This window comes from Delphinus delphis, chromosome 2 (genome assembly GCF_949987515.2).
Source record: "Delphinus delphis chromosome 2, mDelDel1.2, whole genome shotgun sequence".
NCBI lineage: Eukaryota > Metazoa > Chordata > Mammalia > Artiodactyla > Delphinidae > Delphinus > Delphinus delphis.
Window position 1 is genome coordinate 36,514,457 of NC_082684.1, and position 18,361 is coordinate 36,532,817.

The window sequence follows — 18,361 nt, forward strand, 5'->3', positions numbered from 1 at the left end:
AAAGATCTGATGCAATCCCCATCAAAATTCCAATGACATTTCCCACAGAGATAGAAAAAACAATTGTTAAAGTCGTATGGAACCACAAGAGATCCTGAACAGCCAAAGCTATCCTAAGAAAGAAGAACAAAGTTGGAGGCATCACACTTAATGATTTCAAACTATAAGCTATAGTTATCAAAACAGTACGGTACTTGCATTAAAAACAGACACATAGATCAATGGAAAAGAATCAAGAGCCCAGAAATAAACCCTTGAATATGTAGTCAACTAACATTTAATAAGGGAGCCAAGAATACTCACTGAGGAAAGGATAGTCTCTTCAATAAATGGTGTTGGGAAAACTGGATACCCATTGCAGAAGAATGAAACCAAACCCCTATCTTACACCACTCACAAATATTAACTCAAAATGGACTAAAGGCTTAACAATTAAAACCATAAAACTCCTGATAAAAACAGGGGAGAAAGATCACTGACATTGGTCTTGGCAATAACTTTTTGGATATGACACCAAAAACACAAGCGACAAAAGCAAAAATTAACAAGTGAGACTACATCAAACTAAAATGCTCTGCACAACAGAAATAATCAACAGAATGAAAAGGCAATCTATGGAATGGGAGAAAATATTTCAAAGCATATATCTGATAAGGGATTAATAGCCAAAAATACATAAAGAACTCATGCAACTCAAGAGCAAAAAAAAAATCTGATTTAAAAATGGGCAGAGGGGCTTCCCTGGTGGTGCAGTGGTTCAGAGTCCGCCTGCCAATGCAGGAGACACGGGTTTGTGCCCTGGTCTGGGAAGATCCCACATGCTGCGGAGTGGCTAGGCCCGTGAGCCATGGCCCCTAAGCCTGCACGTCCGGAGCCTGTGCTCCGCAACAGGAGAGGCCACAGCACTGAGAGGCCTGCGTACCGCACAAAAAAAAAAAAAAAAAAAGGCAGAGGAACTGAATAGACGGTTTTCCAAAGAATACATAAAAGTTCCCAACAGGTACATGAAAAAATACTCAACATCACTAATTATCATATCAAAGAAATGAAATCAGTATCTCCAAGAGATAGCTGCACTCCCATGTTCACAATACCCAAGACATGGAACCAACCTGTCTGTCAACAGATGAATGAATAAAGAGTATGTGGTATATATACATACAGTCAAATATTATTTAGCCATGAAAGAAGATGGAAATCCTGCCACTTACGACAACATGGATGCGCCTTGAAGGCATTATCCTAAGTCAAATAAATCAGAGAGAGAAAGAAAAATATTGTATGATCTCACTTATAGATAGACTCTAAAAAAGCTGAACTCATAGTTCTGGTGGTTCCCAGAATCAGGGGTAGGGGGGATGAGGGTGGGGTAATGGATGAAGGTGGTCAAAGGGAACTAAGTGACCAAATTATTAGATGAATAAGTTCTGGGGATCTAATGTACAACATGCTGACTGTGATTAAGAATATTGTACTGTATACTTGAAAGTTGCTAAAAGAGTAGGTCTTAAAAATCTCACACCACACACACACAAAAGGTAACTATGTGAGGTGATGAATGTGTAACTAACCTTATTATGGTAAAAATTTCACAATATATACATATATCAAATCATCACGTTGCACACCTTAAGTGAACACAATGTTATGAGTCAACTGTACATCTGTAAAGCTGGGGAAAAGCTCATATCTCAAAGGCAAAAGCAATATTAAGTTCTTTAGCCAACTATATTTCCAATCAAAGGTAGTTTGTTATTAGCTAGGTAGATACTAGAAATATTATTTCATTGGTAAAATTAATTCAACATATATGAAAATGGGAACCAAGAAATGCTGTAGAAGCACTTTGTGAACAATTTTGTAAACAACATGTACGAATGTAGTAAATCCAGTAGACCATAATCTTTCGAATGACACCTTAGGCCTAGGTTTCAAACCCATATGGTGTCCAGCGGCTCATTCAGACATTCTCTGACACCTGAACAGAAGGTAGACCAAAACCTGTTATGAGAATAATGTCACAACTGCCTCAAGAGAACCTTTCACAAAAGATACTTCAAGAATAACTAAAAAGACTGAAAGCACGGACTTTGACAAAGTTACACAACAGACTGTGTGACTGTTTTTGCACCTACTTACTAACATTTGTGTGTGGCAGAATTCAATCTGAGTCTTGCCTGCACTGTAACACATATTAAATGTTAGCAAAACTATGGGGGAGAGGCCTATCTTTCTCACTGACTTCTAGCTTTTGGAAGCTACCAATAACTATCAAAAAAATCAAATACTAATGACTTGGTTGGTTTGCAACGATCTCCTGTGCACTTGCGCACATGCATGTATGTGTGCACGTGCACCCATGCATATGCACAGTACACAGTACCATCAGTATTGTGGAGAAATGTACTCTTCATAATGCTAGGAAGCCAGAGGCATATTTATTATTGAGATACACAAAAAAGACTTTTGCTTTCTTCTCAAGGATCAGAATAAGGTTTTACTGTTGTTAGGTTTGGCTCAAGAACTAACAGATCCCACAGTTTGTACACATCCCCTTAAATGGAAATGCACATATTGTTTGTGTACACTCTTCCAAAAAGGTGACGCTGTGCCCAAATATAAAAGGATTATTATGGCATAGTAAGAAATAAACTCAGATCTGTTCAAGATATTACCTTGTGTGGACAACTGCACCGGCAGTTTATGACTCCATCAGGGACTCTAAAGGGCCATAGGAAGCTACATTTAGATGTATTACATCTATTTCTACTCCATATGGTCACACCACTTCCAAGACATTTATGTATGGTTGACCAAATAAATTTAGAACTTACAGTATGTGGTTTCTTCCCACAGATTCTATGACCCACGTGAAACACTGCAGTACTGATCATAGTAAACTGCTGTGTCAAATGTGCTACTTTATTTATACAGATTATAAGCTATTACTGCAGTTAAGCTCAATAAATATGAAACAGAATCCCCATAGCTTACACAGGTGCATCTATATAACTTAAAGATGTAGTGATTCAAGTGGCCATTTCTAATACTGATATATGGAAACCTCTGATCATATTTAACAATTACCAAGGGTAACTGTAATAATAACTAGGATAGTTTGTCATTATCTGTAGGCTAGTAAAACATATTGTCCTGAGATAATATTTAACAGAAGAGGAACTTGAATAGGTATAAAAAAATGACAGCATAGGCAGTGTACTTAAAATTAGATCCTACTTCGTAATTCCTTGGAAGATTCTATTTTTAACTTCTGCCATTGACTTACAGAAAAATGGCTAAATCATTTTAGCTTTTGTATATATCATATGGTAAGAGATAATACTTTTGAAGTGCTACTGAATATAAATGAGAATTAACATTAAACTATACTTTTGGGTGTCCCTTTTGTCTCTATTTGCAGATACAGTATTCCATATTTATTACTCCAAACATCATACTCTCTTATGCATTTGACGTAAAATATCTCTGCCAAGCAACAGCTTTTGCATACATTTTAAAAGAACAAAAGGATTGTATTAAAATCAAACTTATTTTATTTGAACCAGCAACAAGAAAAGCACAGTGTGCTATTTTATACTATACCTCCTTCTAGCCATTGTAATTCATAAGCTAACTCTAATTTATTGAGTTAGAGTCTTTTTATATTTACATTGAGTCTTTTTGTATTTATTTGCTTTCAGACAGCTTTGTCTAGAATACTGATCAAGCTAAACAACCACTGTTTCATGATTTTACCTAAATGAATTATAAATGTCAATATGACATCTCAAAAATATTTTAAAAACAAACAAAAAATCTTCCCAGTGAAAAAATTCACCTAAAAGAAATGTGAGAAATAGCCCAGTGAAGTTTTTTTTTTTGGTACACAGTAATAGCAGATTATGTGTCATCTGTAAGTCAAGTGACACTGAAATTGATGAATCACTATGGCCATATTTACTGTTACTATTTATCTTCCATTATTAATAAGTGTCTGGAACCATAGTCAGCTCAGTAATACTAGAATAAAAGAATAAAGAATAAATGGTACAGGCTTCCCTGGTGGCGCAGTGGTTGAGAGTCTGCCTGCCGATGCAGGGGACACGGGTTCATGCCCCGGTCTGGGAAGATCCCACATGCCGCGGAGCGGCTAGGCCCGTTAGCCATGGCCACTGAGCCTGTGCTCCGCAACCGGAGAGGCCCCAACAGTGAGAGGCCTGCGTACCGCAAAAAAAAAAAAAAAAAGAGAATAAATGGTAAAAAATGTTTAATCAAGCCCCTAAACTCAAATATTCACACATTATAAAATATTTAATGCATACTCACTTTGCCTATATGACATTTATAAATGGAAGAGAAAATTCAAACTTAAAGTTTTTCAATTTAGTTATTTAAGATTTTAATATTATTATTCATGTGACACCTTTCTTAAAGAATGGTGCATTCTTCCCTAGAGGCCTTTCTGAGTAGTTATAATAAATAATTAAAATTCCTATATTTTAAATAAAGTTCATGATGGGCAACTATAATTCTCATATATAAAAGCACCAATCGTTTAAAAAAAATCATATAATTCAGTCATGAGAGCCAAAATTCTAAGTAACAAAGCCTATTCTATACTCCTTTGTAACCTAGTATATTATTCAACCATTTTGTCTCTGTAAAGACTTACAAATTTATTGAATGTGATCATCTATCCCTATCAACTTTCTCTAGTTTCAGATGCTAGTCCCAAAGAGGTTAACTGATTTTTTGGGGGTAAATGGTCACTCTGAAGAATATGTACATTTCATGAAATCTAATCTGTTATGCTAAATATTTGATATAAGATAATTTTTTCTATTAAAAAATAAAAACAAGCATTCTGAGTTCTATGAAAGTTTGTAAGGTCATGTGCTTTTTAAATTGTCAACTACCATTAGCTAAAAAGCTATTTATTGATGAACTACTAATAGATAGGAGTTCTTCTAGATATGCTTTTAAATATCATTTAAAACTTAACAACACTGCAAAATAGAGATTATTATTACCATTTTACAGGTGAAAAAATTGAGGGTCAGAAAGATTAAGTGACTTTGTAAAGATCATTAAGTTAGTAAGTGGTAGACTTGGGATCCAAACCCAAATCTGAGAAACCCACGCTCCTTTCATCTCACCCAGCTGAGCCTTGAGATGAAACCCCAGACCTAACCACCACCTTCTGCAGCCTTGTGAGAGACCCGTAATCAGAGGTACCAGCTAAGCTGTGCATGGACTCCTGATCCAGAGAAACTGTGAGATAGTAAGTGTGTATTGTTTTTTACCACTGTTTGTGGTAATCTGTTGTACTACAATTGATAATATACCTGTTTAACAGGTTAGATATAAATAATTCGATGCATTCTGTTTTAAAATTAGTTCTAAGGAACCTAAAATAAACTAAAGAACAAATCATCAAACATGACTCCCCTTTTTACTCCACAATTTATCCAGTGCCTTTCACTAAGCTTTGCCATTTCCTTCCTGTTTATAATATTAGTGGCCTACATTTTTTGATTTCAGAACTACAGAAATTCTACTTGACTCCATTTGCTCTTCAAAATCATGTAAACAGCTCCAGAAATCTTACACTGTATTTTTTCCCCAAATACTGAAAGTTAATTTACTCTAATTTTCTCTGCTCAGTGGTGATTCTGACATTATATATGAGTGTACCAAGGCAAATGAGGAAAGCGATTATAATTCCTAAGCAGAAAGCATGATCTTACCCTATATTCCACAAAGCTGGCTTTTATTAAACCATCTTTGTTGGAAATAAGAAGTGGGCAGAGCTTAGAATGAAGAGGAAAAGGAATTTTTCTCTACAGAATGGACTTCCAGCTGACTCTATAAATAAGAAAAAATGTCCACAGTCCAATCCTCTTCCCTGCCCCCTCTCTAAATACACAGACTTCCCTATTCAATATGTCAAGACAAGCTACAAGAAATTATAAAGGAAACACTCCTATCCAAGCAGAGAGCACATCAGAATAGGAGGGTTTTCAATGGTAGATGTGTATTCTGTTGTTTTTGAATATTCTATAAATGTCAATTAGGTTAAATTGATTGAGAAAATGCTGTTCAGCTCAGTTATATCCTTACTGATTTTCTGCCTGCTTGATCTATCTATCACTGAAAGAGGGATGTTAAAGTCTCTAGGTAAAATAGTGATTTATATATTTGTCCTTGCCTTACATATTTTGCCTCATGTATTTGATGCTCCGTTGTTAGGTGCATACGTGCTACGAATTGGTTGTCTTCTTGGAGAACTCCTTGATCATTATGAAATGCTTCTTCTTTATCTTTGATAATTTTCCTTATTCTGAAGTCAGTTGAATGGTTAATGGGGAGGAAAGGAATCTGACAGAAATATTATGGTCTATGTTCTAGTCTTCTGGATGCCCCCCCCACACACAACAAGCAAAGAATATTAGGACAAAAAGGATTGTGGCACTTTTATTCTGACATAGCAGTTACTTTTACAGGCACCATAGTAATGTGATTACAAATTTGGATTATGGAGGGATAAATTAGGAGTTTGGGATTAAAATATGCACACTACTATATGCAAAATAGATAACCAACAAGGACCTACTATATAGCACAGGGAACTATACTCAATATCTTGTAATAACCTATAATGGAAGAGAATGTAAAAAATATATATATATATTTGTGTGTGTGTGTGTGTATATATATATATATATCTGAATCACTTTGTTGTACATCTGAAAGTAATGTAACATTGTAAATCAACTATATTTCAATAAAAATTTTTTTAAAAAAGAAATTTAAAAAAAAAGGAATTTGGATTAGGGAGTCAGTGTCTGGATCTGAACTTCAGATCTACCTTTTACAGTTATATAAATTTCAGCAAACTACTTAACTGTGCTTCATTGTCTACATCTATAAAATGAGGATAATGTGAGTATTTAAGTCATAAGCCTGCTGTAGGGGTTGAGATAAACTGCTTATAATATGGCCTAATACACAGTAACAGCCATTATTATTTTGCTGTCTTGCTGTTCCTGCAACTAATGTTGTTGTTTTTAGAACAATCAAGAAGCTGGGAGTAAAAGCAGAAGCTAACATCTTGGCTTTGAATCAGCCAATGAAATACACATAAAACCCTGGGTATGAAGAAGAAAATTAAGAGAACATAATAAATGTTGATGAAAACAGCATGACATCTTCAATATGCTATTCTTCTACTAATGTTCTGTCCCCATAAAAGCTAGTAATGATAATCGTGTGGAAAAATATATGTGGTCCTATGGTTCTGTGCCACATAACCAATTGCTATATCCATGAAACAGGTGCAGTGGTTGAAAAATTTCTTGTCATGGAGATTGTTGCTGACCCTACAAATAAGAGTATGTTAATGCTATTCCCACACTTCCTCCTCTCCAAACCCATGATTACTGTGGGTCACCTGAAATGAATGGAGGAACTTCTACCTTGTGCAACACATTTTCTGGCAATTACTTCCATATGGATGATTCCCAAAGGTATCTTCCTCTCTCATCCTGGCCTTTTCCCTGATTTCTAGATTAACTTTCTAACGTTCTACTGGATAGGTTCTGCAAGCACATCAAGCTCAATCTATCTAGATCTCATCTTGATCTCTTTCTCCTAAGAGATTCACTATATTGGTCAATGAAGCAGAGATTACTCTGATAGTTAAAAACTTCCAATCCACCCAAACTCCTCCTTTCCTTTAACACACACCTGGGGATACAATGGGAGAGAAAGTTAAAAACAAATCCAAGAAAAACCTGAAGAACCCGGTCTTAAAATGGTCAAAAAATCCCACAAAAGGTTTTGAAAATTTGGAAACTACAGGGGCACTAAACACATAACCAGTTTTATCCGTGGTATATTAGCTTAATTCTGGGGCTCCCAGGGAGACTAGAAAGCAATTTTAAGACAGACTAAAATTTCTCAGTCTTGTGATATTACAAGACAAAGTTCTGTTTGAGACTTATCTTAAACTCATAGCTAGTGTTTTTATGCAGTGTTTGCCATATTTAGATGCTACATAGTGTAAGAGGCCAAAGAGCAAAGCCTGAAACATCTAAAAGGCAGACTAAATTTCCCACAGTATTTTAAGTCTTCAAAGAAATCCATCAAGTTCTTAATCAAAAGCATGGAAGATTTACGCCTGAGGAACAGGGAAGGAACAGAAGTGGGTTAAGTTTTACTAAAACCATAATGCAGCCATGACCCAGCTCAATCCCGATTGCACTGAATGAGATAATAAGCCCAGAGATAATATATCCCTAACAGAAGGAAACCTCTGTAACCTCCATACTAGTTTTACACAATATTTTGTCAAAATATTTTGTCACAGTATCTGACAAAAATAAAAATTACTAGACATGGAAAGAGTCAAAAAATGTGACCATTAATCAAAAGAAAAATAAAAGTTGATCAAAAGATGATACAGATATCATCCAGGTATTAGCAGACAATATAATAGTTATAGCAGAATAACTACTTAAAGAAATTATAAAAAACATGGACAAAGTAGATGAAAAATAAAGAATTTACAAAGAAATTTGAAATTATCCAAAAAAATGGACTAGATATTCCAGAATCAAAATATATAAAAATTAGTATTGGGTGTGTTTAACATCAGAATGAATGCAGAAGAAGATAGATTAAATAAATTGGAATACAGTTCAAAAGAAAATATATAAAATGAAGTACAAAGACAAATCAGATTGCAACAGACACATAAAAGGCACGTGAGACACCATAAAAGGAAATCTGCTAATATATGTAAGTGGAGTTCCAGGAGAAAAGAGAAAGAGTAGTCCAGAAGCAGTATTTAAAGAGATAATGGCTAAGGATTTTCTAAAACTGATAAAAGACATCAAACCTCAGAATTAAGCTCAGTGAATTTCAAACTGGATAAAAACAAATAAAGTCATATCTGCGTATCATTGTCAACTTGTATAACACCAAAGACAAAAATTAAAATGCAAAGTAGCCAAAGAAAAAGATATACTTCGATTAAAATTGCCGACTTCTCAACAAAAACTATGAAAGCTAGAAAACAACAGAATGACGTATTTAAAGTGTGGTAAAAAATTACTGCCAAACTAAATCCTATGCTAGCAAAAATATCTCTCAACTAAATGTTTTTAAAAAGTCTTCAGAAAAAGAAAATCTAAAAGAGTTTATTGCCATCAAATCTGTACTACCAAAAATACTAAAGGATATTCTTCAGGCTGAAATCATCAGCATGGAAGAATTAAACTGCAGGAAGAAGTAAACAACATTAAAAAGAAATAAACAACATTAAAAAGAATAAACATATAGTTAATTATAAAGGAATATGACAATTTAAATCAAAATTATAAAAACATAATGTGCAGTTTATAACAGACATTGGGTTAAAATATATGACAATAAAAAGACCAAAAGTGGATGTGGGGGAGGGGTGTTAAAGATTTAAGTAGGACAAAATTCTTGCACTGTTCTAGAAATGATAAAAATATTACTTTAAGATAGATTGCATTAAAAGGGTGTATTTGATAGTATCTAGGGTAACCATTAAAAGAATAAAAATGTATAACTAAAACTATTATAATTGAGAAAACAGAATAACAATTAAAAAAACTGTTTAATCCAAAAGGAAACAGCGAAGAAAAAAATAAGAGATGAGACCAAAAGGGAGGAAAAAATAGCAATGTGGTAGACTTATACCCAGTAATTACATTAAATGTAAATGGATAAAACAACTGAATAAAAAGGCAGAGATTAACAGACTGAACAAAAAAAACAATAAAATCCAATCCTATTCTTATAAGAAACACTTCAAATAATTAAATCTGTTTAAATATATTTAGTAAAAAACACATGAAGGTTAAAATTAAAAGGATGAAAGAAATGTCATGCAGACACTAACACAAAGAAAGTTAGTGTAGCAATATTAATACTGATACCAAATAAATAAGACTTTATAGCTAAAAAAGTATTATTAAAGACAAATGAGGTCATTAGAAAATAAGATATTCCTGTAGCAAATGAAATAGCTTTAGATGTATCAAAGAAAGTTGACAGAGGTGAAAAGAAATAGATCTGTAACCACTGCTGGAGATTTTTAACATGGCTTTCTTTTTAGCTGATAGAACAAGCAGATTAAAAAAATAATGCTATATAAATTTAGAAAATACTAGTAACACAGTTAACCAACCTAACTTAAATGACATGTGTAGAAGAGCATATCCAACAAGAGCAGAATACACATTTCTCTTAAAACATTCATCAATGTAAGTCATTTGCTGAGCCATTTAAAATTTCAAAGAACTGAAATGATACAGAATATAATTCTATCTGGTTGAAGAACACTCTAGAAATCAAAGCCAAAAAGATAACAGAATAGTCCCACTTAGAAATTAAGCAACACACTCCTTTAACTGTGAGTTAAAGAACAACAACAAAAAAAAAAAATCACAAAAGAAATTTGAAAATAGTTTTAATTGAATAACAATTAAAATAGGTCACTGTCAGAACTTGCAAGATGCAACTGTGCTCTCTAAAGCTGTGCTTAGAGAGAAATTTACAGCTCTCCAGGCAAATGTTAGAAAAAAAGCAATGCTTAAAATCAATAATATAAAATTCTTTCTGAAAAAGCTTTAAAAAGAACAGAGAAACAAACCCAGAGACTATAAGAAAAAAATTATACAACTAAGAGTAGAAATCAATAAAATAGAAACAGACATACAACAGGAGAAAAAAACAACAACCAGAGATTCTTTGAAAAAGTAAATAAAATCAATAAACTCTTAGCAAGATAAAAGGAGAAAATACAAACAAATAAACAATATCAAGAATGAAAAAGGAAACAGTACTACAGATATTACAGGTCTGAAGAAGAAAAGTAAAAAGGAATTATGAAAAACTTTATGCAACTTTTGAAAACCTTGATAAAATGGACACATTTCTTGAAAAACACATTTTACCAAAACTGACATAGGAAAAAAATAGAACATGTGAATGGTCCAATTTCTATTAAGAAGATCAAATCTAGAATTTAAAGCCTTCCCACATGTCTCCTGTCCTTACCCAAACCAAGCTCCACTCCCCTGCAGCCAAAAAAAAAAAAGACTGCAGGCCCAGACAGCGTCACTGAAATTCTAACAAAGATTTAAAATAGAACGAATACCAATTTTATACAAACCCTTCTAGAGAATAAAATTTTCCTGCACAGACTTAATACCAAAACCCAAAAGACATTATAAGAAGGAAATATTAAAGGTAAATATGTCTTGTTAACATGGAAAAAAATCCACTAGCAAATCTAATACAGCAATATATGAAAAGGTTAATACAAATTCCAGGGAGAAGCATCTGATTGTCAGACTGAGAAGGCTAGGAATCTTGAGTAAAAATCTCACTAAAATATTCTAACATAGGGAAGGAGTATTTTCCATAAGGAAAAATAAGATATTCTTTTTTAAAAAAAAATTTTATTTATTTATTATTTATTTTCTGGCTGCATTGGGTCTTTTGTTGCTGTGTGGGGCCCTCTCTACTTGCGGTGAGCGGGGGGTACTCTTCATTGCAGTGCATGGGCTTCTCATTGCAGTGGCTTCTCTTGTTGCAGAGCTCGGGCTCTAGGCGCGCGGCCTTCAGTAGTTGTGACTCACGGGCTATAGAGCACGGGCTCAGTAGTTGTGGCGCACGGGCTTAGTTGCTCCGTGGCATGTGGGATCTTCCCGGACCAGGGCTTGAACTCATGTCCCCTGTATTGGCAGGTGGATTCTTAACCACTGCGCCACCAGAGAAGCCCAGATATTCTTGATACCATAAGGAATAAGGGATGCAGGGCTGCAAAATTAAAAGTAAAAAAGAATGGAAGGTTACAGCTAGATATTCTACACACTCCAACCCATTCACTTGCTGTAGGAATACAAGCAGTACACACTTTATAAGCGAGATGAGCGATTATGGAGAGGATTGCTAACAGCAAATCCTCCAACCAACTAACAGGAACAAACACATCTCCAATTTCTAATACCAGCTTCTCAAAAAGAAGAAGTAAGATATGACCTGTGAAAAATCCTACCAGTCTCCTTTCTACCCATGTCAGTGTTTCATAATTTTGTTGCCTGAGACAAATTTTTCCACCAGAAGATTATTGCTTCAGCTCTAATCCAACCGAGGAGACTAGTACGTAGCTCAGAAAAACAGATAATCGTAAGCTAATTATACTTCCTCTGTGGTCTGTAAAATTTACAGTTTATAGCTAACATCTAAATTCCAGAAGAAAATTTTTCTTTCCTGGACCAAACAAACAAACAAACCTTATTAAAAGGCCACAAAGTCACATTTGAATTTTTTAAAATTATGCTCCCCAAAATAAATGGAAATAGAATAAGGAATTAAGTTAAGAGGAAAGCTGTCAATTAAGCACTCTTTAAATGTTACAAGTTCTGTCCGGTTCTGACTTCTGTCACTGAGGTTCACTGCTCAAGGGGTTTCTGAACAAGGTTCAATAATTTTCCAGGTGTTTTCTGCTAAATTTCAACTCTGAGAGGAAGATTGGCAGGTTCAAGTCCTAAAAAGAAAAGATCCTGTGAACTGATAGCAATTTCACATTACTAAAGGTTAAGACAAAACAAACATGAAAGATGAAAGGCATTCCTGTAGGGTGGCAGGCTTAAAAAGTGATGATTTCGGGCTTCCCTGGTGGCGCAGTGGTTGAGAGTCCACCTGCTGATGCAGGGGACACGGGTTCGTGCCCTGGCTCGGGAATATCCCACATGCCGCAGAGCGGCTGGGCCTGTGAGCCATGGCCACTGAGCCTGCGTGTCCAGAGCCTGTGGTCCGCAACTGGAGAGGCCACAACAGTGAGAGGCCCGCGTACTGCCCAAAAAAGAAAAAAAAAATTGATGATTTCTAAGTTTTTAAAAGAAAGACTACTACATGTATACTCAATGTGCTGGCAATCAACAAATAAGGAAGGGATGTTTGGGGAAAGTCAAATAAAAGCATGAAGGGAACATGGGAAAATAAGCAGGTGTACCTTGGTACCAAAGCCAACAGATTAAATCATTAATTTAGGTCAGCATCACCTCGTGACTAGATTAATACTGTATTTCCTAGTTAATTTCACTCCAGTCAAGCACATGGCCCAAATCCATCTGAAAATCTCAATCTTCCTCAACCATTTTCACTAACATCAATCCTCTGCTGAAAACCCAGTTACAGTTCCCTATTATCTATCAACCAAGCCTACACTAAACTCTGGCTGTTCAAGACCTCCATGATTTGACCTAATCTATTCAACATTACTTCTAGAGATGAGAAGAGTGGGTTAAATATGGCTACAAATTCTTTGCAGCTCCTACCTCCATTCCCTGAATATGGAGTATCCCTTTGATTTGCAAAGACTAACAGAATGTGGCAGAAGTGACACTGTGCAACTTCTCATGCTTGGCCTCAAGAGGACTTGCAGTTTCTGCTCTTTCCCTCTTGGAACACTACAGCGTAAGAAACCTGGGCTATCCTGCTAGAGTAGCCAGATAGAAGGGAACCAGCTGATGGCCCCAGCTAACCACTGAACATGTGTTAGGTCATCTGGACTGACCAACCACGATGGAGCCATCAGACGGCTGCAGCCACATGAGTGACCCCATACATAATTAGGAAAACAGCCCAGCTAAGGCCAACTGAAATTGAATAATCAGGAGCAAATAAATGTTTATTGGTTTAAGCCACTATGTTTTTATTTTATATATACGCATATATATAAAATATTTTATGTTATATATAAAACCCCAATTTCTTAAAAAAATTCAGTAAGAAAACAAATAACTTAATTTTTAAAATAAGCAACAAATTTGAATAGATACTTCACCGAAGAAGATATATGAATAGCAAATAAGCACATGAAAAAAATTGTTCATCATCGTTAATCATCACGTAAATGCAAACTGAAACTATGAGATAATACTACGTATCTATTAAAACATAAAGTAAAAATAGCTGACAACAGCATGTGCTAGCAAAGATGAGAGCTATAACTCTCAAGCACTGTGAGTGGGAATGCAAAATGGTACAGGTACTCTGGAAAACATTTTGCACAGCTTCTTACGTAAAGTTAAAATGCACTTTACACGTGACCCAGCCATTCCACTCCTAGGTATTTACCCAAGAGAAATAAAAACTCACTTACACACAAAAACTTACAGGGCAAATGTCTGTAACAGCTTTGTTCATAATTGCCAAAAAAATGGAAACACTAATAACATCTTTCAACTGGTGAATGCATTTAAAAACAAACAAGACTGATACATGCATACTATGGAATACTGCTCATCATTAAAAAAATTTTTTTTAATAAAATGAACTACCAATACACAAAGTAGCACTGATGAATCACAAGTATATTATGCTAAATGAAAAAAGCCAGACTCAAAAGGCTACCTACTGCATGATTCTATTTATATAACATTCTGGAACAGGAAACACACATAGGACAGAAAACAAATCAGTGGATGCCAGGGACAGAAGGTTAGAAGAGAATTTAACTACAAAAGGGCACAACAGAATTCTGGGGGGAGAAAGAATTCTTCTATAATTTGATGGTGGTACTGGTTACATGACTATAAGGATTTGCCAAAATTCATAGACATGTATGCTAAAACAAGTGTATTTTACCATACAGAAATTATTCATCAATAAGGCAGAATTAAATATACATACAGATACACATGTACACACGAAGATACACGCAGCAATCTCCCATACATCGTATTAAAACGTTTGTATCCCTCAGAGTAATGATTTTCAAATTATTTTCCTAAATTTGTAGTAGTATCAACAAAATTAGCAAACACTGGCTAGAAGGTTGGGTAAATGCTTTTTAAAATTATTGTCCTGAATCTTAAAAATTGTAGTTTCAGGCTTCTGTAGTTTCAGGCTTCTCTTTCCAATTCTAATCCACACACCATATCTCAAAGAAATGACCTAGTTTACAGACATCTGAATTAATCCTTTATAGTCTACCTTCTGAATATACTTTCTTATAAGAAAAAGACACAGAAAAAAGACACAGAAAAGTATGAAATATTACAATAAGGGGAAAAAAGAACACCAATGCCACTAGTGCCTCCACTGCTCTTCCTTTTATGCCAGGGGCTCTAAAATAATAATCTCTTTGAATAAAACACAAATGGCCCTACCAATAAAGTTGATGGAAAGGCCTGAAGAGGTTTTCTTCCCTAATTATTTACATATTTTCCTGAAATTATACGTGTGTGTGTGCATGTCTCTGTGTGTGTGTGTGTGTGCGTGCGTGTCTGTGTGTGTATGGGCTCATTTTCTCCATCTGTACTTTCAGATTGTATTTATGATGTTATAGAATGACATATTAAATGTCTCAGCTCTTGGAAGTTGTCTCTACATTTGTAGTAGTTGAGAATTTAATTTTTTGCCAACATGAAAGACTATAAAGAAAGTGACTTCAGAGATCCAAAGATTATTTTGCAGAAGGAACAACTCATATTAAAGGCAAGCTTTCCTTCATGCAATAGAAGCAAATACTTGGAAGTCAGACAAGCCAAGTGAACTATCAATATTTAAGTTGAAATTAGGAAAAAAGTGAGCAATTTTTTATTAGCCTAAATTGTTAAGAGGCAATATGTTTTCAAGTAGTAAAACTCTCATAACGTAGAACAAGATCTTACTACAAAGCATACTCCAAAATCAACTACTCTTGCTGATCTCCTACGTGAGATGTTTAGTTGAGATTTCTGAATCATTTACTTCTCTCTGGTTTCTATTCAGAGAGGCAAAACCGTTCATCAGACCCCTGGCTTTCCAGGCATACTGCCAGGATTCAAAGTAAGCTCCATCATTTGTGAGAAGTGTGACCTAGGGAAAAATTAAATCACTTAATATCCCATTGATTCCTCATCTGTAAAATGGTTATGAAAACAGAACCAGCATCCCATAAAGAAGCTGTGGAATTCAATGAGATAATCCATGCAAAGTCCTTGGCACAGTACCTGGCACATAACAAACTCTCAACAAATGATAGCTATGATTACTAACCTCCAAATTATCAATCTTTGGTTCCCATAACAAACGATTAAGACTCTACTGAAAGACCACTCTCTCCATGATCCTTCCTCCCTGGCTCTCCCCAAAAATAAAATAAAATGATACACAAATTCAAGAATTTAGCTGTCCACTTTCTAATTCTTGCATACTTTGTATTTTGCTGAATGGTACTACTACTCCTACAAATGACAGGGCTGATGTTTCATTCATTGAACCAGTAAAACTCTTAATACCTAGCACAGCCTTCCACAGAACATAAAGAGATCAAAATGATATCATGGTGAAAAAATGTTATGGAACTAAACAAAAGGAAAGAACTGAGTTCTAAATAAAGAGTTGAAAGGCAGTGAGGGAAGGGAGGCTCCAAGGGTGTATGACACTGCCAACTACATTCTTTCGTCACAGAAGGCTCCTCGGCCTCCACAAAATAGCTCTCTCCCCTTCTCCTTCTCCAACTACTCTGAAAATTCTATGCACAACAGAACGTTTCCACTTTCGACTCCTCAATGTATATTTTTCTCAAAAAGAAATGAATTTGTGCTCTTTTTTTCTACGCTAATTTCCTTTAGAGTCAATTACCACCTCTAGACGACTCTCACCTCTTCATCTTCTCAAATCTCCGACCTCTGTTTTGAGAGACAGCAAGCACTAAGTATACAGTCACCTTCATATTTAAGTATGAGGAATTAGAAGATACTAGATAATTTCTAAATTCAATAACTTTGAAAACAAATAGTACTATCTATTTAACACTATGTTCACTTGCTTCCTGAAAATAAAAGTCTTTGTTTTTCCCAATAGTTGATGACTTCTAACGCATACATGTCACTTTTTTTTTTTTTTTTTTTTTTTTTTTTTTTTGCCGCACCACAGCTTGTGGGATCTTAGTTCCCTGACCAGGGATTGAACCCAGGCCCCCGGCATTGAAAGCGCAGGGTCCTAACCACTGGACTGCCGGGGAATTCCCCATGTCACATTTTTTAATAGACTGGAAGTAGCAATTATAATAATTCTCTAGATTCCAGACACAGTTGTTTTATTTAAGAATGAACGTTTTCATTTAATAAGTTATAGTTAGACTAACTCAGCCTCTCAATTATTATGTGTTTGTTATAGTCCATGATGAAAATTTTAATATGTACTACTTTAAATCATACAAAGTTTACATTTATCAAAATTATCAAGATGCTGAAGATAATTTTAAACAAAATATAAGTAAATTAAACGGCATAGTTTTTCTATATTAAAATTCATAGGCAAAATAAGATTTGCCATTATAGAGTAACTCTCTATGTTAAATACATAGAGATATCACTAGCACAAAAAGTACCTTACTAAGATATTTAAATTTTTGCAAAAATAGCAGTTTACAGAAATCATTAAGTATTTTTTAATAGCTGACTGAAGCCTTGCACCTAAAAACAAAGTACAATATTTCACCATTCTTCCCTCAGTTTTTTAGAACCTACCGGAGAGATTCAGCCATTCGTCTCAAGTCTTCATTTTGCTGTTTTAAGCGTTCAAGCTTTGCCAAAATCTTGGACAGTTCTCGGCTAGAGTGATCAGGGTGGTCATTATCTCGTACCAAGTGACCACCTATATAAAATAGCAAGGTCCCCCAGGCAAAAAGAATGAGCATAATCCAACGCCAGGAACCAGTCCATGGCCGCATTTTCAGAGTTTCAGTTCACTCTCCTGGGTTCCTGGAACTCAAGGAATTGAAAACATCGTCACTCTATTTCTAGCGAGTGCAAAGGTAGTAGCCTTCTGTTCTTTCAACACATGATGCTTCAGACAAATTAGTCTCTCTGGTAGTGCTGTGATGACTCTTTCCAAGAGATCCTCCTGGTGGTATGAGTAGGAAGCTTTACTGTCCTGTGCTTCATGGACTCTACATGCTGTGGAAAGAATAAAAAATGTATTTCAATTAGTTAGGATATGTAAAATGGCATATGCTGAGATTCATGGAGTTAAAAGAACCATATTGGTGTTGACTAGCCAACTGGCTGGCAAATAATGTAATTGCCTAAAGTAAGTAAAAAGCAAAAGCTTTTAGGTCTGCATATTAAATCAAGGCTGTACCAGATACATTAATTAGCTCTAAGCCTGAAAGTCCTCCAAATGCCATCATCACTTTTCCTTCTAACAACACTGTGCAACAGCACATATACGGAGATTATAAGATTGTTATCTTTGAAAAACCACTCAAAACCAAACAAAATGTACTCAACTACATATTCTGGGCTAATGTTTCCATTATCTCAAA

The 18,361-nt window shown here is 35.0% G+C and overlaps 1 protein-coding gene across 4 annotated transcripts in view; it reads right to left on the reverse strand.

Annotated features, from left to right (window-relative positions):
• The window catches only part of FUT8 (fucosyltransferase 8), a 314,456-nt gene that overhangs the window by 137,420 nt on the left and 158,675 nt on the right, over positions 1 to 18,361 (reverse strand). For all 4 annotated transcript variants that reach the window (XM_060004386.1, XM_060004387.1, XM_060004385.1 and 1 more), the window contains one exon: positions 17,565 to 17,993. In XM_060004386.1, coding sequence (XP_059860369.1) covers positions 17,565 to 17,767 — 203 coding nt within the window. In that variant the 5' untranslated portion in view covers positions 17,768 to 17,993. The remainder of the gene's footprint in view (positions 1 to 17,564; positions 17,994 to 18,361) is intronic.